Source organism: Neovison vison, chromosome 2 (assembly GCF_020171115.1).
Source record: "Neovison vison isolate M4711 chromosome 2, ASM_NN_V1, whole genome shotgun sequence".
In the NCBI taxonomy this organism is placed as follows: Eukaryota; Metazoa; Chordata; class Mammalia; order Carnivora; family Mustelidae; genus Neogale; species Neogale vison.
The window spans coordinates 8,795,121-8,823,102 of record NC_058092.1 but is presented as its reverse complement, the minus strand read 5'-3'; the positions used below and the strand labels follow the sequence as shown (position 1 = coordinate 8,823,102).

The window sequence follows — 27,982 nt, the reverse complement described above, 5'->3', positions numbered from 1 at the left end:
CCATCGAGCGCGGTGAGGAGTGGGGGAGGCAGAGCCCGGGGCACAGGTGTCGGGGGCCAGGGAGGCTGACGAGTCACTGCCGAGGGCCCTTCAAAAAGCAGAAAGCTCACAGCCAAGTTCTCAGAAAGCAAACTAGGGTGGGCCCGTCTGAGTCATTACTTTTTAAGTGAAAAATCAATGGCTTGGAGTTACAGCGAAATCTGTAAAGACATCACTCTAGATTTCCTGGTTCTTAAAGATCGGTTACGCCTTTTGTTCTCAGAGTATGAGTCCTTCCAAGAGCAAGAGGAACCCATAGGCAAATCACAATTGGAACTTCCCCTGAACCAAGTTAAGGTCATTTCAAAATACAGCCAGCAGCCGTGGTTTGCCTAAGAACAGTAAACTGAGGCCCCGCAAAGTGTTTCCAACTAGGTTTTATTTTAGTGCCAGTATTATCAGCAATGATACAGGAGTAATTCAGGCAAGTAGATCACCTTAAGTACATCAGAGAAAACACTCACTGTGTCAAGCACGTCTCACACTCTAGCGAATGAACGTAAAACCGGAGAACAAAGTTAGCAGCATCAAATTAAAGTGCTTTTTGCCACACTTCTGTCCGAGCCTTTCCCTCAGTGGGATATATTTAATTCCACTTACTGTAGAAGAAACTCAAAATTCATTCATTGCCCAGGGGCTACATTCAAAAAAATTCATGTTTAGTTATTAAATAATTTCTTTTTCCCCAAAAAGCACAAAATTCATTGGAATTGTGTGACAATGATTTCTCCTGACACGCTGTGAAGTGACCGTGTAGGCCTGGCAAAAAGCTCGAACATCCTCCTGCTGTGGGGCGATCCCGGCAAGGCCCCCCACTTGGTTCCACACAGCAGCTGCACTACGGGTCTGAACGAGCGGGCACCGGACAGGATACCACCTGTGTGGCCATCTACTGGGGAGCAGAGGCCACCAACCCATTTCCCGGAAGCTCGGTGGTGGCGGGGCGGGGGTGGGGGGGATTTCAAGAGGACAAGCCCCAGCTCTTTCTGGGAGAGAGAACCTGCTGGTTTCTAGGAAGTTCTCCGACCTGAACTGTGAAGGCTGTTTGCCCCAGTTAACACCCTGGAGACAGGAACCTGCCCCCACTTCAAGCAGTAACAATCCCAAACTCAACAGGGAACATTTCTCAAAGTCAACACGAGGCCAAGTGAGGGTCAGCAAGAGGCTGTGGGGAGCAGGGAGGGCGGGAAGACCGGAGGAGGGCTGCTGGGTGTCCCACACCGTCTCTCGGGCAGCAGCAGCCTTACTGGCACAGGAGACCTAGTCTAGGTTCAGAGGTCAAGGGCAGCCTGGGCCAAGGTAGGGGGGGTGGGGGCAGGAGCCTTTCTTAAGGAGCCTAACAGGGACACAACCGAGCTAACAGGGTGGGCTCTCGGACCCCGTGAGGGCTCTGGTCTCCGTGGAGGCCATTCTCCAGCCATCCTGGATCGGGCCCACCCCCCTCCCTCTGCCTTCTTTCCTTCAACTACATCCTCGAACGCTCTGGACCAAACCATCTCTGACCAACAAAAAAACCAGACTACACGGGCTAAGGACCAAAACCGGAACAAGGGACGCCATGAAGAGGAGGAAGGCCAAGGCCCTCCCTCATCGGGGACGCGGCTACCTGCTCTCCCCACGCGGCCCCTGCCCTCAGCTACTCTGACTCATCGCTTCTGCAACACCTCCCCCCTCCCAGCACCAGGAGGCTCCAAGACCAACCGAGGCGAGCCCCGCCCCCAAGACGCGTCTGAAATGCTCTGCCGAAGGAGCGAGGCCCAAAAGCTGAAGGGCCAAACTGACACACACAGGCAACAGCCCTTCTGGGACGGACTCGGCCTTTCTGGAACTTGTTCCAGCGCAACCTGGGAAGAAAACCCAACCCTCCCTCAGGCGGCCTTTCTCCACAGGGGTGCTGGAGTGCGCCGCAGGCGGTGTGCGCGGGTCAGTGTTGGTGCTGGCCGGAGAAGGGGGTCTGCCTGGCACCCCCAAAAGCTTCAACCAGGCATTCCGTGGGGCAGGCGGATCCCAGGACCTCGTCACGCACTCAAGTGAGTCTCAGTCCAGGGCTCCCGACAAAGCAAAGACTCGACTCCTTGGTGTCATGCTGTCCACGTCGTCATTAAAGTTTCCTTTAGGGGCACAAGCCAGATCTTCCTGCAACAGCAGGCAAAGGGGGGGGGAAGAACTAGCGATCAGGGGCTCAAAATGGCATGAGACGGGGGTGCTTTCCCTCTCACAGTGGCGGCCACGGGCAGGAGCTGCGCGTGGCCCTGCTGGGAGGCCCACACTCTGGCGGCACCGCCCTTGCCCACACGGGCTCCGGCTCGCGGCGGCCCACTAGCCCACTATCTGCTGGGCTGCAGGTACTGGTGCGTGAACATGTTGAGCTCGCTGTCCAACCAACCGGCTTTGTTCCTGTGGAGAAATGGTTACTTTGTAGCCTTTGGAGCTGATCACGGGGACAGCAAGACAGACCACGCACGTTCTTCTAAGGACGCGTGACGTCTAACCTCGTTTACTCCTCCGGGCACCCCCCCCAATTGCACAGATAAGGGAAAGAGGCCCAGAGAGGTCACGTAACTTCTATAGTCAATTGTCGTGCCAGAGCCGGAAGTCGGGCTTTTCTGACCCTCCAGCCCTACACTGGCTTCACCGGACCACAGGCAAGTCCCCAAACTGTCCGGAACTTGGTTTTCCTGCCCATTGGCAAAGGGTTGGGTTGCTGGATAAGCAGCCCTTACGGTTCCCCCCGTCCCTGTTGGTGACAAGTGGCAGAAACACGCTCCACCACACACGCCCCCCATGAGAGGTCCCACGTGTCCCCAGAGAAGGCCTGAGCCAGGCTGGTGGGCGGGGAGGGCCCATCTGCACTGTCAGGGAGGGAAAGTCCACTAGTCGCTGAGGGGACCGGCGCTGACGTCAGCGGCAGGGGCAGGAAGCACAGGGTCCCCGCGTGCTGATGTTATCTTGGGCCAAGCGGGCCGAGGACCTTTGCACAGCACTTTTAGGTGCAGCTCTGTGGCTCTGTCATGAAATCCTGCCCTGTTCTACAGATGGAAACAGTAAGACCAAAGAAAGCTCTGTGACCTGCCCTAAAGTGAGTGCTGGGCACGAAACCAGGCTTCCTGCTCCTTCGAGCCATCCTCTCCAGCACAGCATGGACAGCAGCTCTGACTCTCAACAGGGACCCCACAGGATGGTGTGCCAACGCGGGCCCTGCCAGAGCTGGGTACCCAGCTCTCCTGGCGGTAAAGAGGCTGACCTGCCCGTCCCTGGGCTCAGAGAGAAATGGAGTAAAGCAGGTGGCAGGTCTAGCCCGGAGGCCCCAGCACACAGTAGACAATGAAAGATCATCAACGTGCAGAGCCACAGCCTGCTGGGGCACGTGTGCCTGGAGTTGTTTACTCCTGGCCTGACCGCATCCCATGGAATCCCAGGCAAGTAACTTCTGGAGGCCCCAATTTTCCCTTTCAGAAAAAGGAAATGGGTCGTACAAGCCTGGAGAGATGCCCAGAGCTCAAGTGCCAGCCACGGGTTGCTACGAAGACGCATACATCTCGGTTCCTCCACTGCCACCCTGGGCCCGACTGCATGCGTCTGGAGGCCGGTGGCCCTCCATCTCGCTGGTCCTCCAGCGGCGTGCCATCTAACCTCTCCCACGCAAGTGAGGTCCGTGTCAACACCCAAGACAGAGCTGCGCGGAGGCCCCCACGGCGCACCGGACCACCTCTGGCCGCCCAGGCTGACCTCACCTGAGCAGTTTTGCTTTGCTCTGAAGTGAGTCGAGAACCTCAATCTTCTTATTCATGGCAGCTATTTCCTGCTCCAGGTTCTCCCGGGTGACATCGACTTGCTGGCACAGATGAGCAAAGGTCCCAGACAGCTCCCTAAGGGAGAGAGATTCCGGATCAACCGGGCCACGTGGCTGTTTTGCCGAATGCCATGCCTGGCTAAGTCCCACCGAGTGTGGGGCAAGCAGGTAGCCCGTACGTCAGCCACTGACAGTTCTGCTCTGCGCCACCCCCGTGTGGCTCCCTGCCCCCAGCCGACATCTTGTCACAGCCGCCACCCACACAGCATCGCCACAGGGAGAGAGCCAGGAGCACCCTGCCTTAGGCATGACCGGCCAGGATTCAGATCCCAGCTCTGCTGCTAATCACCCAGCGGCAGGGGAAAAGGGATGACTCTTCCAGTCTGTTTCCCCATTTGGGAAAAAAAAATGTCGATGCAAACAACGTCTATGTCAAAGGATTCACGGAGAAAATGAGAAATTAGGTGCCAAGTGCCGAGCAAGGGGCCTGCCACGGAGCAGCGTTCGGCAGGCCTGCACTCCCACCCGCCCGCCCCGCAAGCAATCCAGTCCCAGCTGCCCAAAGCTATGCCAGAAGACAGGCCTGCGCCTTCGCATGTCAAAGCTCTGCCTGTAAACCAAGCCCTTCAAGGCAACCTGTAATAAATGCTCCAAGTAATGTCCCTTGCTTTCCCATCTCCTCCTTTCTTGGGGGAACAGAGGCCTATGTGGACCCAGCCCAGGACACAAGGCGTCCCTAGCAAGACCCTCTCCCGTCCCTGGTCTCAAAGCTGACACTACACAGCTGAAGGCCAGTGGCAGAGGATGCTTGGGACCCAGTTGTATCCAGGCCCGGTCCAAAGGGAAACTACAGGGCGTCCTGAGCCACAGGAGCCAGCACCGGCCCTGGGGCAACGGGGCCACTCACTGTTGGACTTGGTGGCTGCAGTTGGAGCCAGTGTAGCTGATGACAAGCTGCAGCTTCTCGCTGGCGTACTCCACAAACTGACGCTTGAAGGCCCTCTCCTTGGCCTTGGTGGTCCACGTCAGGCGCTCGTAGACATACAGGAGGCCATAGAGTCCAAAGGAGAGGGCGATGAGCCGCCAGCCCACCGCCTTCCACACCTGCAGAGGCACAGTGATGAGCGGACACAGACCCTCTGGGTCTCACTGTCCATCCTCTCGGCTGTCACCACCAGGACTTGCCCAAGGGTCCCAGTTCAGAAACGAGAGTAACTTCGTGTTGACCACATAATGTAACTCGTGCAAAGAAGACAGGGGGTCAGGGAAGGTGGTCTTAGGACCAGAAGCATAGACACAGACACTCAGAATTCTTAAAGATGAATGTAGGCATGCTCTAAAGTGACATTCCATTCCAATGGCACTGAGAAGTAGGAGTCTGCATTTTGTTCCTCGGTGGGTGGCTTCTGTTGGCCTGGTCTGTAATATTTCAGTTCAAGGCAGTGTTGTTATAGTCAAAGAGCAAAGGACATGGAGCCAGACAGTAAGGCTTCGGTGCTGCCTGCCTGCCTGAAACTTGGGCAAGTTTCTTTCCGCCCATTCTTCCCAAAAGGGCCATAATGGCCTCCACCCAACTCACAGGATTGTTTGGATAAAAGAGGGTATTTAAGGTAAGGGTCATATGACCTCAGGTATCAGCGTCTGAGCTGACCCCCTGCCAGGTCATCCTCTAGGAAGACAGCAGCACAGAACGCACCACCTACAGAGAGGGAGGGCAAGGGGCCTCAGGTCCGTCCCTTCCCAGCCCTCTAAGCCGAGAACAACTCCTGGCAGCTCTGTCACTGTCACATCTGCCACCACTGTATAGCGCGAAAGACCATGACCAAGAGCGACACCACATGTTAGGAAAAGTCAACGTATTACCAATGGTGGCTGCAGAGTGTCTTGGGTCAGGACGTGGGGAGCACGCCGGTTATTAAGAAGGCAGCCTGTGAGCTCAGGCCTCGGGGCAGAAAGAGAAGGGCAAGAAAACCGGGAGACACCTTTGCAGGTTTTGCTCTCGGTTTCCTCACCTACAAAGGAAAAGCTCCTGGCCACACCCACCTATCTAGAACAGAGCTGAGCCCATTTCTCAGGTCTCTTCCCTATCCCTCATGTAGTGTAGGCTCCATCGGGGACAAACATGGCCTCGAGATCAGAGTTTCAATCCTAACTCTGTCTTTGGCAAGCCAACGAGATGTTCCTCCTCTGTAAGGTGGGACTGGCAATGTCTAAACCTCACGTTAGCGCAGGGAGACTTTAAAAAATCAACGAATACGGGCGCCTGGGTGGCTCAGTGGGTTAAGCCACTGCCTTCGGCTCAGGTCATGATCTCAGGGTCCTGGGATCGAGTCCCGCATCGGGCTCTCTGCTCAGCAGGGAGCCTGTTTCCCTCTCTCTCTCTGCCTGCCTCTCTGCCTACTTGTGATCTCTCTCTGTCAAATAAATAAATAAAATCTTTAAAAAAAAAAAAATCAACGAATACGCATTGGGGCTTAGGCTCAGGCTGTGCAGTTTCCCATGAGACCACTGTGAATAGTCACTGGTGGCCATGAAACCACCGCTGTGCCTGCTGTGACACATGGGGCCAACGCAGGGACCCCCTCCCACACCGGGACTATGCCCCCCAGGCCCCGCCCTCCCACCCCCAGCCTTCCCGGGCAGGGCTTGTCACTGACCACGCCTCCAACAACGAGAATGCCCATGGAGGTCCTGGACGTCAAGGAGGCCAGGCCGGTGACCATGGAAACCATGAGCTCTTCTTGGGTGAGGGAGCCCTGCGGCAGCGGGGGCATGCTAGGGTTGGCTGGCGTCAGAGGGACCGGGCGCTGCACCTGAAAAGAGATGACCAGAGGGTGAAGGGTGTGGCCAGCCTCTCGTTCAACAGAATCCTCAGTGAGCCTCAGGCCCTGGAGGCTGGGAAGTGGGACACAGTGCGGCTCTGCCATTTCCAAATAGCAAAAAAAAAAAAAAAAAAAAACCAACCAAAAACCCAACAAACTTTGCATTCATTCAGCCAGGAAGCATTTAGGCTCCAAGGGGAGGATTAGAAAACCCCACAAAATGAGAGCCCTGGCCTTCCCGCCTCGTGTGGGATGTGCCCCAGGAACAGGACACACATAGTTCAAGTGCAAGGACAGCAGTGGTTTGAAATCTGACTTGTGCAATGGTGCCACGTGGGCTCATTTAAATCTTCTACATTCAACAGTATACTTACTGTAATATATACTAAAGACAAAATTCAGCTAACCTGTTAAATTTCGTTAGCTATGGATACTTAGGGGAAGACTCGACTGATGTGTGGCAAAAATCGGGAGCCACAGTGTGCTGTGTGGCCGCCGAGGCGCGCCGGCTGCTACCGCGGGACAGCCCCATCCGAGCGGTCCCCGCGTCTGCAGAAAGGGTGCGGCGGGGCACTGCTTGCCTGGTCGTTGTAGCCCATCAGGGCCCGGCGGCTGTTCTTGGGGCCCAGGAACCTGTTCACCAGCATGGTCCACCCGAGAGAGAAATGGAACTCGATGTCCTCCTGAAAGTCCGCACACAGCTTGTCACAGTTCAGGTCGTAGCTGAGGGAGAAGCACTGCCGAGGGACGAGCACGTCTATCTGACTCCGCACAGACGGAGGCAGGAGGGGTTTCAAACCATCTGTCAGGAGCAGAAACGAGGAGAAAGCCCATCAGCTCGTCGGCCCTGTGCCGCACCCGTGCCCAGCCTCGGGATGGAAGCCATGCCAGCCCCGCCGGGGACGCGGACAACTGCGCAGGAGCGGGCCTGGGGCGCTGCAAGGGCCTCCTCAGAGAGGCAGGGCAGCGCTCCCCGGGGTTCCGTGCAGAGGCTCTACACCTGCTGACTTCTATGCCCCGTGTGCATCTCAGGACAGGCCAGACCCTCAGTCTGGGACAGTTCCGTGGGGTCGCCTGAGCCGGCTCCCAGAGTCTGTGTGTGGATGAAGGGACAAGACACCCCGAGAATCGGAGGGTCTGGAACGGACTCATCAGCACAGCTGACAGACAAGGGAAGGCCGTCGTCCCCATGCACGGGCCTCCAGGGCGAACCTGCGGGCAGCACGGGGCCCCTGAGGCACTGACCTATCATGTCCTGCCGCGTGGCCTGCAGGGAGCTGCTGACGGCCGCGGAGCAGCGGTCGGACATGTTCCGGCCCAGGCCCTCCTCGATGTGGCGGTGCAGTTCCTGTGTGCGGACGGGAGAGGTTAAGGGAAGCAGAAGCAGCACAGCATCAGGAGCTCCTTCTGGGGACCAACCTGAGGCTGGTGAGCCCGCCCCCGCAGGGGACCGCAACACGGGCTGAAAGCTGGGGTCCTGCCCACCCCCCCACCCCAGCTGAAGGGCCCGGACACAGACCAGCAGGGGCCGAATCACCGTCCTGCGTGGCCGTTCCACCCCGCGGCCAGAAGGGACAGAGGTGAGTGCAGAACCCGTGCCGCTTGACCACTCACGTTCTTGTAGACCTTGAGGACCACCGGGGAAGGATGGAAATCCATCTGGTACTCGTCCACCAGCACGGAGAGGCGCCTGATCTCCTCCGCCATCGCGGTGGACACCTGCGGGACAATGAGGTGCGCCGTCGGTGAGGGCGAGCACCTGCCATGCCAGGAGAGCCCCCAGGCGACGCTCGCAGACCACACGAGCGCCCCCGCGAGCCGGCAGTTTCCTCCGCTCTCACCGCAGAAGGCTCCCGAGGCAGAAGGGATGTTGCAGATGGGCGAGCAAACGTCTGAGATGTGGAGGGGAGGCCCGGAGGACAGGGGCTGGCCCAGGGTCACAGAGGGGACAAAGGAGCCCCAAGTGTGTTGGGCGGGGGGTACCGTGCGCTCAGGACAGAGCCACAGCCTCCTCTGCAAGGCTGAGAAACCCTCACGGGAAGGACGTGCGCCCTTTTACCTTCCCAGCCCTCCGCATGCGACCCGGGAGTCCAGAGCTCCCCGAGTGCTTCCTCCCCGAACCTCACCTGCCTCTCCACCTCCTCCGTGATCTGCTTAATCCGCAGCTTGTAGTCCTGCGCCAGGAGCTCCAGCTGCTTGTCAATAAACCTCAGCCGCTCCTGCCGCTCCTCGCGCATTTCCAGGCAGTAAACCCTGCGAGAGCGCACGCTGGTGTCAAGAGCGGGTCCCCGTCCAAGCCAACAGAGGAGCAAGGGGTCCGGGGAAGCCTGCGTGTGCCCCAACAGTTTCCTGTGCATGCCTGGAGACATGCTCTCCGCCTTCCCAGGTGCCAGCCACGTACTCTTGGGTCTCCCGCCTCAGAAGGGGGCGCCGGGGCAGGGAGCACACTTCCAGGGGGCTCAGACCAAGTTCTGCCCGTTCACAGAGGCAAACAGCTCAGCCTCATTAGTCATCGGGGCAACGAAATTACGAAGAGGTTCTACTCTAGGCAGGCAGAAGCCTGACAAAAAGCAGCAAGTTTGAAGTGTTGGCGAGGCGTGGGAGGAGCTGAGTCCCGGCAACACGCTGCTGGGGGCACTGGGAGCGCATGTTTCCGAGAGCAACAAAGGGAAACGGTGAAACTGAAAAGGCACACACCCCGAGACGAACAGTTCCGCCTCCAGGAGTTCATCCCAGACAGACTTCCAAATCTGCACAAGGGGCCACGTAAACTCATGTCCGCTGCGGAAGGGTTTGCAGCAGGAAAACAACGGAATCTAAAAACCAACCCACAGGAGGGACTCCTGGCCTACTCAAGTCAGTGGGGCACCCGACGCTCGATCTCGGGGCATTCGAGCCCCACACCAGGTACAAAGGTCACTTCCATAAATAAAAACTTAAAACATCCATGGGAAAACGAGGTATACTCCCCAGGGAATATTCTATGGCAGTTCATGGTCCCAAACTCCAACTCCATGTTACTGGCAGCGTAAGGGGCAAAACCAGTGCTGGGCAGAAACACACGGTGCACTAAGGCAGACGGTCCCAATACGACATCTCTGCTTTTTAAAGCACACACAAAGCAGGGCAACTGGGTGGCTCAGTGGGTTAAAGCCTCTGCCTTCGGCTCAGGTCATGATCCCAGGGTTCTGGGATCGAGCCCCGCATCGAACTCTCTGCTTGGCAGGGAGCCTGCTTCTTCCTCTCTCTCTCTGCCTGCCCCTCTGCCTACTTCTGATCTCTCTCAGAAGTAAATAAATAAATAAAATAAAATCTTTTAAATAAGTAAATTTTCGATGAATAAATAAATAAATAAAATCTTTTATTTTAAAAGATTTTTTAAATAAATAAAATCTTTTAAATAAATAAAATCTTTAAAAAGAAAGAAAGAAAGAAAGAACACATGAAGCAACATTACATACTCTTCCGGATCTGTGTGGAAGTACTTTTAAATGGCTACAGCTACACACCAATTCAAGGCTGTGGTTACCTCTGAGGAATGGGCAGATGACAGCGGCACAGGGGCTAAAGAATCAAACAGCATTTGGGGCGCCTGGGTGGCTCAGTGGGTTAAGCCGCTGCCTTCGGCTCAGGTCATGATCTCAAGGTCCTGGGATCGAGTCCCGCATCGGGCTCTCTGCTCAGCAGGGAGCCTGCTTCCCCCCTCTCTCTCTGCCTGCCTCTCCATCTACTTGTGATTTCTCTCTGTCAAATAAATAAATAAAATCTTAAAAAAAAAAAAAAAAAGAATCAAACAGCATTTAATGGTTTTTTTTTTTTTTTTTAAGATTTTATTTATTTGACAGGGAGAGAGACAGCGAGAGAGGGAGGGGGGAATGGAAGAGGGAGAAGCAGGCTCCCCGCTGAGCAGGAAGCCCAGTAAAGGACTCGATCCCAGAACCCTCGGACCACAGCCCGAGCCAAAGGCAGATGCCTAACCATCTGAGCCACTCAGACGCCACCTGGTTTTTTTTTTTTATTCAACTTTAAGATAACATAAAGCAAACACTGAAAGAAACAAGATGTTTTTGTATTATTCTCTCAACTTTCCCAGATGTAAATTTCTAGCAAAAAAAAAAGCCTTTTAAAAAAATGTCTCCTGGGTGGGATGCCTGGGTGGCTCAGTCGGTTGGCTGAGTGTCTGACTCTAGGTACCAGCGCAGGTCCTGGCGTCTGGGTCCCGAGACTGAGCCTCGAGCCGGGCCCAGCAATCAGCCCGAAGTCTGCTTGAGGTTCCTTCTTCCTCTCCCTCTGCCCACCCCCCAAATTTTCCTCTCTAAAATAAATAAATATATCTTAAAAAAAAAAAAAAAAGAAAGAAAGAAAGAAGAAAAGTATCCTGGGGGGAGAGGGGAGCCTAGCTGGTTCAGTTGATAGAACACGCAACGTTATGAGTTCAAGCCCCACGTTGGGTGTAGAGATTACTTAAAATAAAATCTTTAAAAAAAAAAACCACGGGGCGCCTGGGTGGCTCAGTGGGTTAAAGCCTCTGCCTTTGGTTCAGGTCATGATCCCAGGGTTCTGGGATGGAGCCCCACGTCGGGCTCTCTGCTCTGCAGGGAGCCTGCTTCCTCCTCCTCTCTCTCTCTCTGCCTGCCTCTCTGCCTACTTGTGATCTCTGTCTGTCAAATGTCTAAATAAAATCTTTAAAAAAATAAAAAATAAAAAAAAATAAAACACATGTCCTGCTTCAAGCTCTAAGAAATGCTGCAGTGCTCAGTGTGGTGCTAGGCCCAGGCCTCCAACACGGGCCTGTGGGGCAGCGTTTCAGGGGACCACCATACACACCACAGAGGACACCAGACACCCAAAGGACATCCTCAGTAGGTGACTCCACACAGGTCTGACTGGGCCTGGTGGCAGCCCAGAGACTCGGCTCTGCCGGCAGGCACACGGGGGAGGAGGTGGTGATCACCTCCCAGCACTGCCCTCCGCGGGCACGCGGTCTTGGGTTCTTACCGCTGCTCCTGTGCCGCAATGTGCAGGGAATCCATGATGAGACGCACGGCCTCTGCGATCTGCTTGGCCCGGACTGTGTGCTGCTCAAATTTGGTCTTCACCGCGGACTGGGAGATGCACTCCTGGAACAGACAAGAGGTGGTGAGGGGGGCACCAGCCACAGGCCAGGCTCGGGCACTCACTGCCAGGGACATGGATGGTGGGTGCTGGGGGGGCCACAAAATAACAAGATACTGGAATCAAAGGGCTCACCTCAAATCTCCTTTCAAAATTCTGAAACTCGAACATCCTCACTTGAAAGCCTTCTGCAAGAGCGCCCCCTAGGAGAAGTGCACCGCATGAGTCAGGACGTGACGGCACGGAAGAAGAAAACCCTGAAATCCCCCAAAGCCAATCCGACCAAGCACTGCGTTTCCGGCACTGGCAGAGGGGCGCCTGGGTGGCTCAGTGGGTTAAGCCTCTGCCTTCGGCTCAGGTCATGCTCCCAGGATCCTGGGATGGAGCCCCGCATCAGGCTCCCTGCTCAGCGGGGAGTCAGCTTGTTCCTCCCTCTGTCTCCCCTTGCTCGTCCTCTCCCTCTCAAGTAAATAAATACAATTTAAAACAATAATAAAAAACGAAATAAAAATAAAATACCAGCAGAGAAGCAAGGAGCTTCTTACTCATGGCTCTTCTTACCACCTCATGCTCAGAACTACCTTCTACCGGCTGACTTAACACAAACCAACTGTCTCAAACATCAGGGAAAAGGAAGAAGGAAACCTGCTCCCTTGTCACCTCCTTCAGGCATGCCCTGGGCCTTCTGGATCCTGGCGTTGAGCACCTCCTTGGCAGACACAAAGAAGATGCGGTCTCCAGCCTGGCCTCGATCCACCACGCCCAGCTCGTCCACCAGGAAGCTGGTACAACGCTCCATGTGCTGCCGCCGCACCTGAAGCCCAAGCAGATGGGTGTAACCAAGCGGGGTGCCGGGGGACCCTTCCTGAGGGAGCCCGCAGCCCCAACTGCCTCTCCTCCAAAGAACAGGTAATATAGTCAGGTGGTTCAGTACCCCAAAGGTACACACACACACACACACACACTCTCTCTCTCTCTCGAACTCATCTCCCACCATCACCGTTCTCTAGGCACCAAGCTCCCCAAAACCAACACGATCGGGGTCTCTTGGGGTACAGGCCGCCACAGCTACTTTATGCACATACAAGCAGAAATGCTTAAACACGGGACGCCTGGGTGGCTCAGTTGGTTAAGCAGCTGCCTTCGGCTCAGGTCATGATCCCAGCGTCCTGGGATCGAGTCCCACATCGCGCTCCTTGCTCTGCAGGGAGCCTGCTTCTCCCTCTGACTCTGTCTGCCACTCTGCCTGTGCTCACTCTCGCTCTCTCTCTCTCTCTGACAAATAAATAAAATCTAAAAAAAAAAAAAAAAAATGCTTAAACACATGGGATGCTCAGTCGGTTAAGCATCCAACTCTGGATTTCAGCCCAGGTCATGAACTCAGAGTTGTGGGATCAAGCCCCGCATGGGGCTCTGCATTCATCTTGGAGTCTGCTCGGGATTCTCCCTCTCCCTCTGCCCCTACCCGCCAAATCATGATCTAAAATTTAAAAAAAATAAAATTAAAATTAAAAATAAAAAAGTGGGGTGCCTGAGTAGCTTGGTTGGTTAAGCATCTGCATTCAGCTCAGGTCATGATCCTGAGGTCCTGGGATGGAGCCCCACATCGGGCTCCCTCCTCTGCAGGAAGCCTGCTTCTCCCTCTCCCACTCCCCTGCTTGTGTTCCCTCTGTCGCTGTGTCTCTTCCTGTCAAATAAATAAATAAAATCTTAAATAATAAAAAAAAAGCTTAAATATGCTTCAAACTGCCCCTTGTTAGATCAGCACAGCGTCTTCACTTTGTTGCCCGAGAAGGAAAGGAACACAGGAGCCAGGTAAGACTCTAAACCTGGGCTCTGTCCTGTCAAGCCGAGACCTCCCAGGGCCTCACGTATAGGATGAGTGACTGGAAAACCCCTCCTGGCTCTGAACTCCTAGGGTTTTCCTGCCCGGTGCTTTCCTCAGTGTGAGCAGACCTCCTCCTTCCAACAACTCCGTGACAGCCGCCTCACTGGTGAGGGGCTTCCCAGTCATCCTGCTGGGCACCGGCCAGCCGGCTGCGCGCTTCGCCTCCCTTGTTGCCAATCCGCTACTCCTTTCTCTGGCCTTTCCGGTCTTGCAGGACATGCGAAGAACCGTGAACCATCAGTGAGGATCAACTCTTCTCCCCTCCCCCTTCAGGCTTCTCTCCGGGATGTCTTCTGAAAGCTGAGCGTGTTCTACAGGATTAATTCTTTATGAACTGAACTGAGCACCCGCCTCCAACAAGGGCACAGCGAAGGCGGCGGGGACGCTTTCCGGACCTGGACGGCCGCCTTCGGAAGAGCAGGGGGAGTAGGGGGCGAGGGCGTGGGGAAGTGGGGGCGAGCTCTCGGAGGAACACGTGGGAAATCTCTGCTGCAGGACCCTGTCACAGGCCTGCTGTGGCCTGGGCGCCCACGAAGAGGTCCTGAGTAGACACACAGGGTGGCGTCCCCCACGCTGACGGGACAAACAGCCACTAACCTCTTCCATGTACTCGGGCTCCGAGGCAGACGCGTCCCAGCGGTTGTTCAGGATGAAGATGTTCGGGCGGGACAGGCGCTCGCTCACCTTGTGGAAGAACTGCTTCTCCTGACGGAGGAGAGACCCCGGTCAGAGGAAGGGCTGTGCCGGCCAAGGACCTGTCAGCCGCGCGCCCTGCTTCCCGCTCAGCTGGGTTCCCGGGGCGCAGGAAGAGGTGGGAGAGGGGTTACCGTCTGCATCAGGGTAGACTCTGAGTTGGCCACGAGCACAAACACGTCAGCGTCCAGGCAAAACTTGTCAATCCAGCTGTCCAGCTCTGTGGTGACATCGATGCCAGGGCTAGAGGTAACAGGGGCAAACTATCGTCAGGCACACAGACCGGGGCCCTATTCTTCCTGCTTTGCACAGACCCAAGGCAGCCAGGCAAAGGAGGAGGAAGTTACAGATCTGAGAGAAATCGGGCCTGGCCTTATTCGGAGGCCTGTCTTCTTTTCATTTCATACTCTCCTCGACTGTCTGAAAACGTGGGTTTTGTTCCATCCCTGCATCACTTTTACTAAAAAAATGATTTGTAATTTCACTTTAAGGTAACAAGTAAGATAAAATTTTATGTGCATAGGACTCCCAAAAACACTGAAGTACTGTATATCCTTCCCAGGATAGTTATAACCCATCCCCAAAGCATTGCTTCGAGAGAAATAAAAATACCACAGGGACTCCACCACGACCAGCGTCCACCCCTCATGCGTGCACCAACGTTGGGTCGAGGCTGAGACCCTCCTTCACTTTTGGGCGTTCCCCCCATCTCTCTTTACAGACCACCACTGGGGCCTCTCCAGGGCACTGCCACCAATACGGTAACCAAACCCTGCGAGATCCAGGAGGCAGGAGGACGGGGCTGGGCCAGTGTGAAAGGCCGCCCACTTAAGCAGAGCCATGACAGGCCCCGGGGGACCCTGGTCTGGACGAGGCAGAACCAGAAACCTGGAGACTGGCCAGTTTGGACCTCCGAGGGAGGCTCTTGCCCTCTCACCTGTCCATCAGCACGAGGTCATCCTTCAGGAGCGGACACTTCGAGTTGGGCCACATCACACTCACCAGGCTGCCGGCGTGCAGCTGCTCGTCCTGGTGAAGGGCATGGGCCAGCTGGTTCACAGTCTGACGCGGGAGGAGGGAAAGAAAGAGAGGTCAGGGCTGAGGGCTGAGGACGAGTCCCCAGGCAGGACGCTGCCCATGCTGCTTGGCACGCCCGGCCCGGCGCCCCGACGCTGCGGCCTGCTGCTCCCCCATCTCCTTTCATTCCGCACAGAAAAGCCAAGAGCTGTGAGCTGCCAGCAAGAAACCACTACTCCTCACTCCCCTTCTAAGCTTCTTTCTTGGATGTTGTCCTAAAGCTGCGCTTATTCTGCACTGATGAGTTCTTTATGAACCGAAAGTAGCGCCTGGCCCCAAAGAGGAACGCAAACGGCTCTCAGAAAAATAAACACAGACAAGCCGCTAGTTCCGAATCACAGAGCCAGAGTGGGAATCGCTCTCTGGCCGCCGCTCAGGAAACGAGGCCCAGGCACACTTTGCGGCAGAGAGAGGCCGGCGGGCCTGCCTGGCTTTCCACAGGAACCGGAGCCTCCTGACCCCCCACCGCTCCCGAAGCTCTGGCACCTCCTCAAAGGCTCGGATCCAACGGGGCTTCCCCTCTCCCTCCACAGGGGCTGCTGTCCCCTCCAGGTGCTGACGGTCCGCTCACCAGGGACATGCCGGCTGGTCCGAGCGCTGAGCTGCCGGCAAGCCCAGGGCCGAAGGCCGCGCCCGCACGCGCCAGCTGGCGTGGTCCCCGCCACAGCCCCTCACCTTGACGCTGCGCTTCTCCTCCGAGCCCTCTGTGAGGAGGAAGGCCTCGTGACCGTCTGTGCCCTCGACCCGCAGGAAGCAGTTGGTGGTGTGGCCAATCCCCGAGGGCAGGACTTTGTCCCAGAGCATGGCATTGATCACCGTGCTCTTGCCGTTGCTCGTCCTGTGAGGGGACACCCGGCGTCAGGGATGCTCCCCGAACCGGCATTTCGGCTCCCGCGGTGAGGCTGCCAGCCCGGAAGCCCAAGTCTCCTTCTCTGTGGGGCACCAGTACCCACACAGGCAGAGCGGGCACTCTGTGTTTATGAGGATGGATGGACAGACGCCTCTGGCCTGTGCCCGTGGTGTGCTCCCGGTCCATCACTGCACGCCTACCCACAAGCAGACGCTTAACCGGTCCTTGCGGACCCGCAGCCCGCAGCATCACCACGGAACTCTGTCTCCCTCCGAGGGACAACCCCCCTGCTTCTACTGGAAACCAGGGGCTCACCCCCGGGGCGGCCTTCCTCAGTCTAAGTGACCTCAGCTGAATGACCCCCACGCCCATGGCTTTCCACAAAAGGCCCATGTGCTGCTCTTCTCCCGTCACGCGCCCCCTAAGGCGAGAAGCCCCCCCTCCTTCAGTCCCCCGGATAACTGGTACCACCAGGGAGATGGCTGGAGTCTTCTTGTCCAGCACAGCCCTTTTCTACATTCTGGTGATGAGAGGGCCACATCTCTGAGATGAGGATGAAGAAGTGACAGCCCCCAGGAGTGGAGGGCCACAGACTGAGACTGAAGCCACCTTTAATAGAGGTTCCTAAGTACATGTGACTGATTCACTAACCCTCGTGTATCTATAAACCTTGCATTCCTTTCTAGAAGGCAAACAGAAAGCCCCGACACGTCACAGAACAGGAATTAGATCTCTTGCACAACCTTTGAGCACAGAAAGCCATAAACAGGCACAACCGTATCTACCCAGAATCAGGAAATATTAGCAGCCCCTACACCTTCGTACTGATGAACGACCCCCATCTCTTTAAAATCCTCTTGGCGAGGGGCACCTGGGGGGCTCAGTCAGCTAAGGTCGGACTCTTGGTTTCAGCTCAGGACGCGCATCAAGCCCCGGGTCAGGCTCTGTACGGGTGTGGTGCCTACTTCTCTCTCTCTCTGTCCCTCCTGCTACCCTCTCTCCCTCGTGGGCCATTAGGGGCAGGACTCAAGGCAGAACACCTTCTCCTCAGATGACCGCTATGTGTATAGCATCCAACCTGTCCAGGTGCCTTTTCCCTTATTAGATTTTAACCTTTTTAAAGGTACTGTGATAAAATAAGGAATGTATTTGATTTGTTTTCTATCCCCAGTTCTTGGCACGGAGCTCCTAAAATCCTTGGAATTTCCTAAGTGACAGAAGTGTCTTTGGTCATTCACAGGAGCCGCTTTGGAGCAGCTTGTCTACGCTGAGAGGGGACCCAGGGTGGGATCCCCAGATAGTCTCAAAATGGGCGGGTCACCAGAAAGACCAAAAGAAGAGAGGGCTGGACTTTCAGCCCCACCCACCCGCTTCAGGGAAAAGAGGCTGTGATTCGACTCCATAAAAAATCTTGGACAAGGTGGTTTGATGAGCTTCAGGGTTGATGAAGCATCCGCACCCCTGGAGGGCGTCATTCTGGACCCCACCTATGTACCTCTTCGTCGGGCTGTTGTTCTGTATCTTTTATACCAAACCGGGAAACCTAAGTCCATGTGACCCCAGCTTTCTGAGTCACTCTAGCACATTAATCAAAGTTGAGGAGGAGTCACGGGAAGGTCTGTTCTATCGCCAGGAGGGCAGAAGCCCAGGTTTCCCAACAGCATCAGAAATGAGGCCTGTCTCGTGAGACCAGGCCCTTAACCTACGGAATGTGATGCGTCCTCCGGGTAGACCGTGTCAGAGGTGAGTTCCACCTGCGGAATACCCAGGGTCTGCTGAGAACTGCAGAACTGCTCGGGGTATGGGAAACGCTCCAGACCTCTAGCATCTACTAGACCTCCAAGTAACGAGACCTGACGGCTAAAACTGTAAGATCCTTGTAAGAAAACAGAGGAAAGCCTCATGACATTGGATCTGGCAAATTCTTGGATATGACAACAAAAGTAGAGGCACAAAAGCATAAATAAATACAGGGGACTACATCGAAATGAAACACTTCTGTGTATCAAAGGACACACTCAACAGAATAAAAAGGCAACCCAAGGAATGGGAGAAAATATTTACAAATCACATACCTAGTAAGAGATTAATCTCTGGAATACCCACAAAAACACAATTCAACAAAAAACCCACAAACATCCCAATCGAAAATGGGCAAAGGACTTGAACAGGCATTTCCCCAAAGAAGATACACAAATGGCCAACGAACACAAGAAAAAATGCTCAACATCACTAATTAATAGGGAAAGGCAAACCAAACCCCAGTGAGATCCTATCTACACCCGTCGGGATGCCTATCATCAAAGAAAGAAAACAGGTGGAGAGAGGATATGGAGAAACTATAACCCATGTGCACGCCCGGTAGGGATGAAAAATGGTGCGATCGCTAGGGACAACAATATAGTGGCTCCTCGAAAAGTTACAAGTAGAATTACCACATGATCTGGGAATTCTACTTCTGTGCCTACACGCAGAACTGGAAGGAAGGTTCATCCAGGCGTTTGTACACCCGTGTTCACGTAGCATGATTCAAACAGCTAAAAAGTAAAAGCAACCCCAGTGTCCATTATGGATGAATGGACAACCAAGACATGGCCTATACACGCAATGGAGTACTATTTGGTATTATTCAGCCTTACAAAGGAAGGACGTCCGGAGATGTGACCCAACAGAGATGAACCCTGAGGACATGATCCTAAGTGGAAGAAGTCAGTTACAAAAGAACAAATACGGTATGATTCCCCTCACTGGAGGTCCCTAAAGAGTCAAATTCACAGACAGAAAGCAGGATGGTGGTTGCCAGAGGCCGGGGCTGGGGAGGAGAACAGGAGTTAGTGTTTAATGGGGACAGAGTTCAGTTCTGCAAGACGAAGACGTTCTAGACACAGATGGTGGTGATGGTCCCACAACAACATGAACGCACTAAACACTACAGGACTGTAGTATACACGTAACAGTGGTCACGATCATGAACTTTCTGATATGTGTATTTTACCACAGTTAACAACTGAAAAAGGACGGGGAGGGGAGCCATGGGTTCTGAGGCACACCGGCTGCTCCCCACCTGAGGTGCTCAGACGGGGAGATCGCACGAATGCCCCCCTCCCTCCTGGCCAGGAAGAAGTGGGGAGGGCTTCACAGACTCACCGGCCAAAAAAAGCCACTTTCATGTGCCGCCGGGCCAACACCTCGCTGATGCCCCTCACTTTGGACAGGTAGCCTTTGACATCCAGAACCTGCTCTTCTGTCGTAACTGGGTCCAGTTCTGCGTTCCTGTGAGTGTCTGGAGGTGGAGATTGAAAATGAGTCACTGCAGGTCACGGCAGCTCCACGGTCACAAATCTGTTGGGGGCAGAGTCCACCACCATGGCTCTCTGCCATCGCCTGCAGGATCCTATCGTGGCACTGTGACCCAGCAGTTCGGGACAAGGCTTGGAAGCAAGGCTGTCTGGGTTCCAGTGCAAGGCACATGCTGCACCTCCTGTCTTCCCAGCTCTGTGACCTCAGGCAAATGAACCCTCCAGAGCATCCGTCTCCTGACTCTTAAAATGAACAGCAGCAGTGCCTACCTCCTACGACTGTTGCAAGGATTAAATAAACAAAATAAAGAGATTTTGCCTGGGAGGCTCGGTCAGTTAAGCCTCTGCCTTTGGCTCAGGTCATGATCCCAGGGTCCTGGGATCGAGCCCTGCCTCGAGCTCCCTGCTCAGCGGGAAGCCTGCTTCTCCCCCTCCCTCTGACCCTTCCTCCCTTCTCATGTGCGTGTGTTCTCTCTCTCTTGCTCTATCTCAAATGGATATTTTATTTAAAAAATAAATTTAAAAAAATAGAAAAGAAACAGTCAGTGGACTGACAAATCTTTAGAGTCCAGTCCCAAGGCAGTCACCATACTGCCCCCTCCAAGCCAGGTCCCAAACACATCTCAGAAGCACTCCGGCTCTCTCCTCCAGCCCACCAGCAGAAGAGGCCTCAAAGTCGGACAACAAAAGGAATCTAAACACCCACTCCTAATGGCAGCCCATAAACACCTTCACTAAGCACGTGTCCATCCACAGCACCACCTAAGGAAGCGGCTCAGAGCATCAGCTACGCTCAGCCTGGGCTCTGGGAGGAGCGGCCCGCCCGCCCCATCTCGGCACCCCCAGTGCCTGGTGCACCCGAGCTACTGCCGAGTGAACGGGTAACGAGCTGGAATAATTTCAACTGCCAATCTCAGAACTTTAGAATTCAGGTTTTTAAATTAACAAATGCAGAGACTGCTTTCTCCTGCATCAAGAACCACGCTGGGGCGAGGGCAGAGCGAGGCCATTCTCAGTCTCCGTTTGCTCAGGCTGCTCTAACCGAACACGACAGACATGGTGGCTCATTCAAATGGGAATGCTCTGCTCCCAGTTCTGCGGCTGCAAGTCTCCGAGCAGGGTGCTAGCCTAGGGGGTGAGGGTCCTCTCTCGGGCCACAGACTTCTCACTGTATCGTCATGTGGCAGAAGGGGGCCAGGGAGCTCTGTGGGGGTCTCTTTTATAAGGGCACTAATCTCATTCACGAGTGCTCCCCCTCACGCCCTAATCACCTCCCGAAGGCCCCACCTCCTAACCCCAGCACACTAGGTCTTAAGATTCCAACACGGGAATTTGCGGACACACGAACATTCAGACCAGAGTACTGGAAATACTTCCTTTTTATAAAGGGAGCCTTAAGCAGTGGCCTGTCACGTAAAGCAACCAAGCCGAAGCCAACCCTCTCTAATGGAAAGCAGAGGGTGACCTGTGTCCCTAGGGCACTTCCACTGAACATCAAGAGTTTTGCAGACCAGAATTTAAAAAGCCCCGGTCTCGCTTGGGCACCTCTTTCACAAACAAGGAAACCAAGGGCAGGGAAGGCTCAGCTACTGGGTCTTTGCTGACAATCTCAGACACAGGAGCCAACATGTGCCTTGTAGAACGGTAGCCTGAGAAAGCCCGAGGGGTTGGCAATCGAGTGAGTGGGGCCCTGGGAACCCTTCCCCCTCTGCTGATCGAGCAGGGACTAGAGGCTGGACTCAAATTAGTAACTAGTGGAAAAGGTGCCAGTGACGCAAGTTTCCTATCCATAATCCTATGGACTATAAATATCAGAGAAAGAACACCCCGGCCAGAGACAGCCAATACCCACACAGGGCCTGGTATAAACGGGCCAAAGAAAACACCTGGCCTCAAGAGTCAGAGACACACGGTAGAGCCCTGCTGTGTCACTGAAAGACACTGAGCAATTCTCAAAACCTCAATCTGCTTGTCTTCTACATGGCGGTAAGATGTACCGACCTTTCATGAGTCAGTGACGCAGAATATGCTGAATTCCTAAATGACAGGTCCCTTGTTTTCCTGGCCCCATCTCCCTTGGCCCTGTCTGGGCATGAGCTCCCCAGTGGCCAGGCTCTACCTCCCCACCCCCAAATCCTCCCACCTAAACATGGAAGCTGCCAGAGGAGTGAGCCCCGCCAAGCAGGTCGCCTGTCTCACCTTCAAGGAAGGTGGCGCTCTCCTGGATGTAGGCCCCCAGTTGCTCAAAAATGCCATTGATCTTCTTCTTGGCAGTGACAAAGTGCTTGAGGGGGGAAGCATTCACCTCAGCCATGTGTCTCTTGTCCTTCTTGACTGTGACAATGGAGTTGCACCGAGAGAAAAGCAGGGACATCGCGCTGCAAGAGAAGACAAGGTAAGTAACCCACGAACGCCCAGCTTGGATGTTCTGCTAGGGCCATGGCAGGGCACGGTGGGGGGTCTGGGGCTAGCTCTGGGGGCCATCAAGAGCCCAGGCCCTCCAGGACTAGCTCAGGGATGGCAAGATAAGAGTCAGTGTCCACAAGCGAACAAAGCAACCGCTGAGGACATGTGGGCAGTTTCCCTGTGACATGGTGTGGCCACTCAGCTGGGGCCAGGGCCCTGAGCGAAGGCCTTGGGTGATCACACCTGGGTTGGGGGATCCTCACCGGGGGGCAGGCCCTGCCTGTCCCACCTCAGAGAGTCAGGCAGGGATCATGAAGCCCTCTTCTCAGCCTCAGGCAGAAAAGTGTGACAGAAATCTCACTTCTTTCCTACACAACACCCACTTGAGAAAAAGCACTGAATATTGAAAGCGGTGAAAGCAAAGTGATGCTCAAGGTCCATGACCCCCATCATAGCCGAACCCCCCCGCCGCCCCCGGCCAGCCACCCTGCTGTCCAAGTCACAGAGCTAATTCCTAACCGGTTGTTTTGTTTTGATTTTTGGTGATGGTCGGGAGTGGACAAAGGTGAGGCTCAAGTGAGAGAGGCTTACGTCTACTATTTACTTAGAAACACTGATTGGTCTTTTTCATTATAAATATGAACACACCGCAGAAAATGTGGAAACTGAAGGGGAAATCCATAACCCCACCATTCTGTGTAAGCACTGTTTCTCAGGAGCCTGGTTTCTGCAGCTCTCTCGCTCTCGGTCATACACACCTTTTTATAGCCTTTATTTTTCCGAGTAGCAATAATCTGTTAGGGGCTGTGAGGCTTAACTCAAAGTCCTAGAGATCTCTGGTCAAAGCCCAAAGAGGCAGACAGACCGGAGACGATGGCACCTGGATGCGGCTGTGCCTACTCCTGAGTCCCACCGTGCACAGAGCTGCTTCCCCAGCACAGCCCTCGGATCCTGGATGTCAAAGGACAAAGGCCCCTCTAAGGGTAAGGGGGAGTGTGCGCAGCTACGTGTGCCTGGTTCTCTGGCTCCAACACCCAGCAAATTCTTGTAGGCCACTCCCTTCCCAGCCGCCCTCATCAGGGCAGCCTCAGCCTTCCACCCGCCCAAGCTGGCAATCAGCACTCACTGCCTCTGGGAAATGAGGAGAAACCTCCCAAGGGTGCCAAAGAGTATACACAAGTCCCGGAGAAGCAGAAAGAACATCGAGAGAAAGTGCAAAACACCTGAAAACTGACTCTTAGGATCTAATCATCCCCAAGAACGGGCAGACAGACAGACATACAGGGACGAATCGACCCACATGTTTTACCTAAACTTACAAATTAAATTACTGTTACCGACTTCTAGGGAAACAGGAGAGACAGGTAACTGTATGTCCATTTCTACCTCCCTCCTCTGTAAGCCACCACAACTGTGAGATTTTCCTAGTGCAGAGGTCGTGTGTCAAGGAATTCTGGGGCTAAAGAACTCTGAGAAAGGGAATTGGGAAGAAAACACTACTGGCTACCCCAAAGCATTAGAGTGTACTGAAATCAGGCTTCATGTGGCCCAGCAGGTAAGACTCTCCGGAGAAATGCAGGATGAGTGCAAAAAGTGGAAAGCATCGAAAGGAGAAGAGAAGGGATCCAGGATGGGGTGTGACACATCCGTAGATGAGATTCTGGAAAAAGACAGACCTGGGTTTAAATCACACTCTTTCTGGGCCGCATAAACCTGGGCAGGTTACTTAACCTCAGAGCCTTGAATTCTTTGTGTTTGACAAGTGTGACACCACACAGACTGAGAAGACTCAAGAGGACCCAGTACAAACTTTAAGGTAGTTGTATCTGTTATAAAGCAGAGACAGAAACTCTTCCAGCAATCGCATGACTCTCCCCTAGAACACCCAGCCTTCGGGGAGGGGCAGAGACAACACCAACACACCCAGGGCTCCCCCGCCACTGCCATGGGGACTCCAGCAAACAGGTCTGTTCAGGGCTGAGGATTAGCAGCACCCAGCCCCAGAAGTTGACCTGCTTGAGGCAGAAAGTTCCCTGAGATCAGGGGGAGTCTAGAAGCATATGCTTTTGATTTCTGGTTCATTGTCTAGAAGCCCAAAGGACATGAAACCAAAAGTGTTAGTGTTCTGTAAGTGTTAAGATTCAAAGGCAGGCACATTACACAAAGCTTAGTAGTTCAAAGTTGTATAATCTGCTCGGAGTCGCTCCAGTCCAGAAGCTGACCTGCTCTCACCATTCCCCAGCCTACAGCCACATGCCCCAATCCTTTCTCACGGATCCTATGTCCGACCCATCTAAACTGTCCGATTTCTCCGGCTCAGTGAACTCCTGAACTCCCGTGTCTGTGCTGCTGCTTCACCCGCTCGGCACATTCCAATTATCCTTCCAGACCCAACTCTCGTGTCACCCCCTCTGTGAAGCCTTCCCTGGCATCCCCAAGCAGGACATGGCAACCTTACCAGACTTCTGGTTTTTTAATCACACTGTCTCCTCATCTAGTCAATGAGCTTCCAGAAAGACAGTCTGATTGGGTCGTGACCTATTTCCATTTTTTTCTTCCTCCTCTATGACTCTGAGAAACACGGATGAACTAGTGAACGTCCCTCAACGGGTCCGCCCTTTTACTACCCTCCCACCCATCTTGTTTCTTAAAGAGCAGCTTTTGGCACATCAGGTTTCTTAGTGTTTGGAGCTCAGGGAATCAAGACAGTTGAACAAACTTTCATATTCTAGGATCTGATCCTTCAAAGAGCGAGCTGGACATACATACGTGCACCAATGAACCAAAGTTGCAGAATACACGCACACAAGCCAAGACAGAGGCCCCACTATCTTGGGGCTTTGCCTGCTGGCTTCCGACCCTTACAGGGTAGTAGGAAGCAGCTGGGTTCCTGTGCCTCCTCTGGGAAGCCCTGATAGTCCCTACGTCACTGCAGGGCTCACGGCAAGCTTGTGGGGCCAGTCCCCCAGGCACAGCTGGGTTAGAGTAGCTCTAGTATCAGCTGGGTGTTACGTGGCATGCCTCAAGCTGTTGTGATAGCTACGAAGTGCTTTTCAAGTCAGGGTTTTGGATAGTTTACTGAAGCATTTCCCAAAATGAGGTCCACAGAAAGGTACTACACCCCGTGCTCCATGTAAAGAGGGTTCCATAGTGAAAAAGTTTATAAAACACTATATGCCACAGTCTGCCTCCAACAGAGTACACGACCAAAGCAAAGACTTTGGAAAGGAAGGCCTGTTATAAAGACACTAGTTTAACTATATTTAATGTAGCATTTCACTAATGTATCTAAAGAAATTCTTCTTCTACATAACAGCATTTAAAATCCTGAGGAACACACTTTGGGGAAAGCCTCATTCATCCTGGTACTGTCCCTCTTCCACCCAAAAAATTGCTAGGGGCACAGCATTAACACGTTATTAACTTAAGACCAGAACCAAATCCAATTCTCAACTGAAAAAAAAAAAAAAAAAAAAAAGGCTCGGCCTCAACCTAGGCTATTAGCTGAGGAGTATTAGGCATCTTGCATGTGCGAACAGCGGTAGCAAAATTCACTGCACGATGTGTTTGGATCCCAAGCACAGTCCCTGAATCCACACCACCTCCTTACCCAGTTTTATGCACAGCAACTCCTAGCAGGGAAAATAAAATAGGTCCACGGATCGTCTGCTGGCACAACTGGAACAGAGGAGAAGCTGAGAAATTGAAACAAAAGAGTATACAGGGTAAAGGGAGCAGAGGAGACTCTCAGAAGAGCTGTGATAAGGAGCCAGTCTCTGCTGAGCAGAGAGGGGGAGGGAGGAGCCAGCATAGCAGAGAACAAGGGAGAGAGATAGAGACTAATTCTTCAGGGAACCCAAAGATTCTAGACACTTTCTGAACTATCAACCTTTAAACAGGCTCTCTCCGCCACCAATGAAATCGTCCATGGAAGTAGAAAGGACATACAGTTGTGGGTTTTTGTTTTTGTTTTTTTCAACACAGATTGGAAAACTCCAGCTCTGTACAAAGATGACCCGATCCAAGACACGTGCCACTGGATGGCCAGCAGAGCACACCCCTTTCCATTCAACCCAGATCCAGGATGCCAAATATCACGGCCATCACTTACTTTTTGGATGGTGAGAGACCTTCACAGGCTGGGCATCATGGGCATGGCTGGAGTCAAAAAGACGAAAAGAATCTGAGTTCTCCTCTGTCCTGTGTCTCAGATTGAGGTTGGCTACTGATTGTGTTGACTCCACCAATTCCAACTTATTGGAAAGGAAAAGGAACATGCCAACAAGCAGCAAATTAAAAAAAAAAAAAAAAAAAAAGGTGCACAAAACATGTTCAATCAGTTTTAAAGCCAAACAGCCAAACAAACTCATCCCTGAGGGAAGCTTAGTCATTGCCCACAATAGGATGGTATGTGAGGGAAGTGCCCAGGAGAAAAACACAACACACAGGTGGGGACAATCCTGGGTGTGCACAAACATGTGGTCAGCCGCGTGCTGGTGAGACGCAGGAGCTTGCTAAAGGCACGTCCAGAGTGGTATGAGGAGAGGAGGTAGCAGAGCAGGGCAAAGACTGGGCTAAAGGACTGTGGAACTCAAAACTAGAGATGGGAGAGTGGGGGTGAAGAAGAGAAGCAGAACTTATTGAAAGGCTTTGTGTGCTAGAGGCTGTAAAATCTCTCACTTAATCTTCAATTCTATGGGGGCAAACAGAAGCTTGGAATATTTAAAAGATGTACAGACTGCTGGTTAAGTGGCTGAGCTAGAAACTGAGATACCACCTTCCTTTGACGCCAAAGCACACTTGTTTTTAACTTCGTGGAACTGCTTTACTCCACCCTTGCAGGTGGGAAGGATGTAATCAGAGGCCTTTCTGGGAGGAGAAAGAGAGAAATGAAAGGAACAGGGCAACGAAGGACTACAAAGGAAGGGTAGTTTTGTCTTCATGTATCCAAACAGCTCGTTATTCGGCATCTTGTGTGTGCCTCCTGTGTGCTGCTAGGCGCTAAAGTTAGGGATGCGTCAAACAGCACCGGCCCTCAGGGCGCTTCCTTTCACGTGAGAAGTCAAACAAGAACTAGGTGACAGCACGGGAGTGCAGTAAGTGCCCAAAGTGGGAGAGGACAGGATGCTAAGGTGGTGAACCTGGGCACTTACGTGCTGAGTAAATGCTGGCATATACAGAAGACTGGATACGAAACGGCCAAAGGGCTGGGGTGGAAAGTGGCGGGGAAGGAGAGGGAGACGAGGAACCTCAGGGAACCCCACCCCGACTCCCGACACCCGCGTCCCGCCCCCTGCTCTCAGGGCCGCTGAAGGCCCCGCAGCAAGGCCAGGGCGTGGGACGCCCGCCTGCCCGGATCCCGAGCCCCCGGGGTTTCGGCGTCCCACCGGTCCCCGCCGGGCTGCTCAGGACTCGCAGGGCTGGGCCGGGCTAGTCCCCACCCCTCCGGCGCGCTCCCCTCTCACCTTCACCTTCCCGGCCTCGCGGCGGCCATCATGCCCCCCACGTCACCAGAGGGCGCCACCCCGAGAGAGGCGGGAGGACGCTCACGTCACCAGCCGCCGCACGCTCGCCGCCCCGGCCCGGGTCTGTCGGTGGACTCTGAGCGCAGGCGGTTAGACCCTATCAGTCCTTACAGGTCTGCGAGACTGCCGGCTCAGCGCTCGGAGAGGGACTCAAGCAGGCTCGTTCACCGCCAGGGCGTCCCAAGCCCATGACTTAGGCCTCGAGACTCCCGCTGCATCATGGGGGCTGTAGTTCCGCCGGGCGCCCGTCAGGGCGGGGTGGGCGGGGCCTCGAGCTGTCTAGGGGACCGCGAAAACAAGGGCGTGGATCAGAGGTTCCCGCTTTCTCGTTTATTGCCCAGGAGCCTGACCCCAAGGCCCCTGCCAGCTCTGTAATACCAGCCTGCGCTCTGTAATTTTACAGAAGAAATCTTAAGAGGAAGACAGGAAGCAAACTTGGGCCTGCTGCCCTTCAGTTGACTTTGAGGAAGCAAGA

The 27,982-nt window shown here is 54.1% G+C and overlaps 1 protein-coding gene across 5 annotated transcripts; it reads right to left on the bottom strand.

The window, feature by feature from the left end:
* Positions 1-400: 400 nt before the first annotated feature.
* MFN2 (mitofusin 2) lies at positions 401-27,531 on the bottom strand. 5 transcript variants are annotated; one of them, XM_044237178.1, is made up of 20 exons: positions 27,448-27,531; positions 26,094-26,235; positions 25,593-25,677; positions 21,776-21,954; positions 19,425-19,560; positions 16,103-16,265; positions 15,288-15,412; positions 14,485-14,593; positions 14,255-14,362; positions 12,415-12,583; positions 11,905-11,972; positions 11,653-11,774; positions 8,781-8,907; positions 8,269-8,373; positions 7,900-8,002; positions 7,236-7,456; positions 6,490-6,645; positions 4,740-4,936; positions 3,774-3,908; positions 401-2,436 (listed from the first exon to the last, which is right to left on the bottom strand). In XM_044237178.1, the coding sequence occupies exons 4-20, from the start codon at positions 21,948-21,950 to the stop codon at positions 2,367-2,369; spliced, it is 2,289 nt and encodes a 762-aa protein (XP_044093113.1). In that variant the 5' UTR covers positions 21,951-21,954; positions 25,593-25,677; positions 26,094-26,235; positions 27,448-27,531; the 3' UTR covers positions 401-2,366. The 5 variants fall into 5 exon arrangements, with proteins under 5 accessions (XP_044093113.1, XP_044093112.1, XP_044093117.1 ...); XM_044237177.1 differs by lacking the exon at positions 25,593-25,677; XM_044237182.1 differs by lacking the exon at positions 25,593-25,677 and having other exon boundaries at positions 12,430-12,583.
* Between the last annotated feature and the right edge of the window lie 451 nt (positions 27,532-27,982).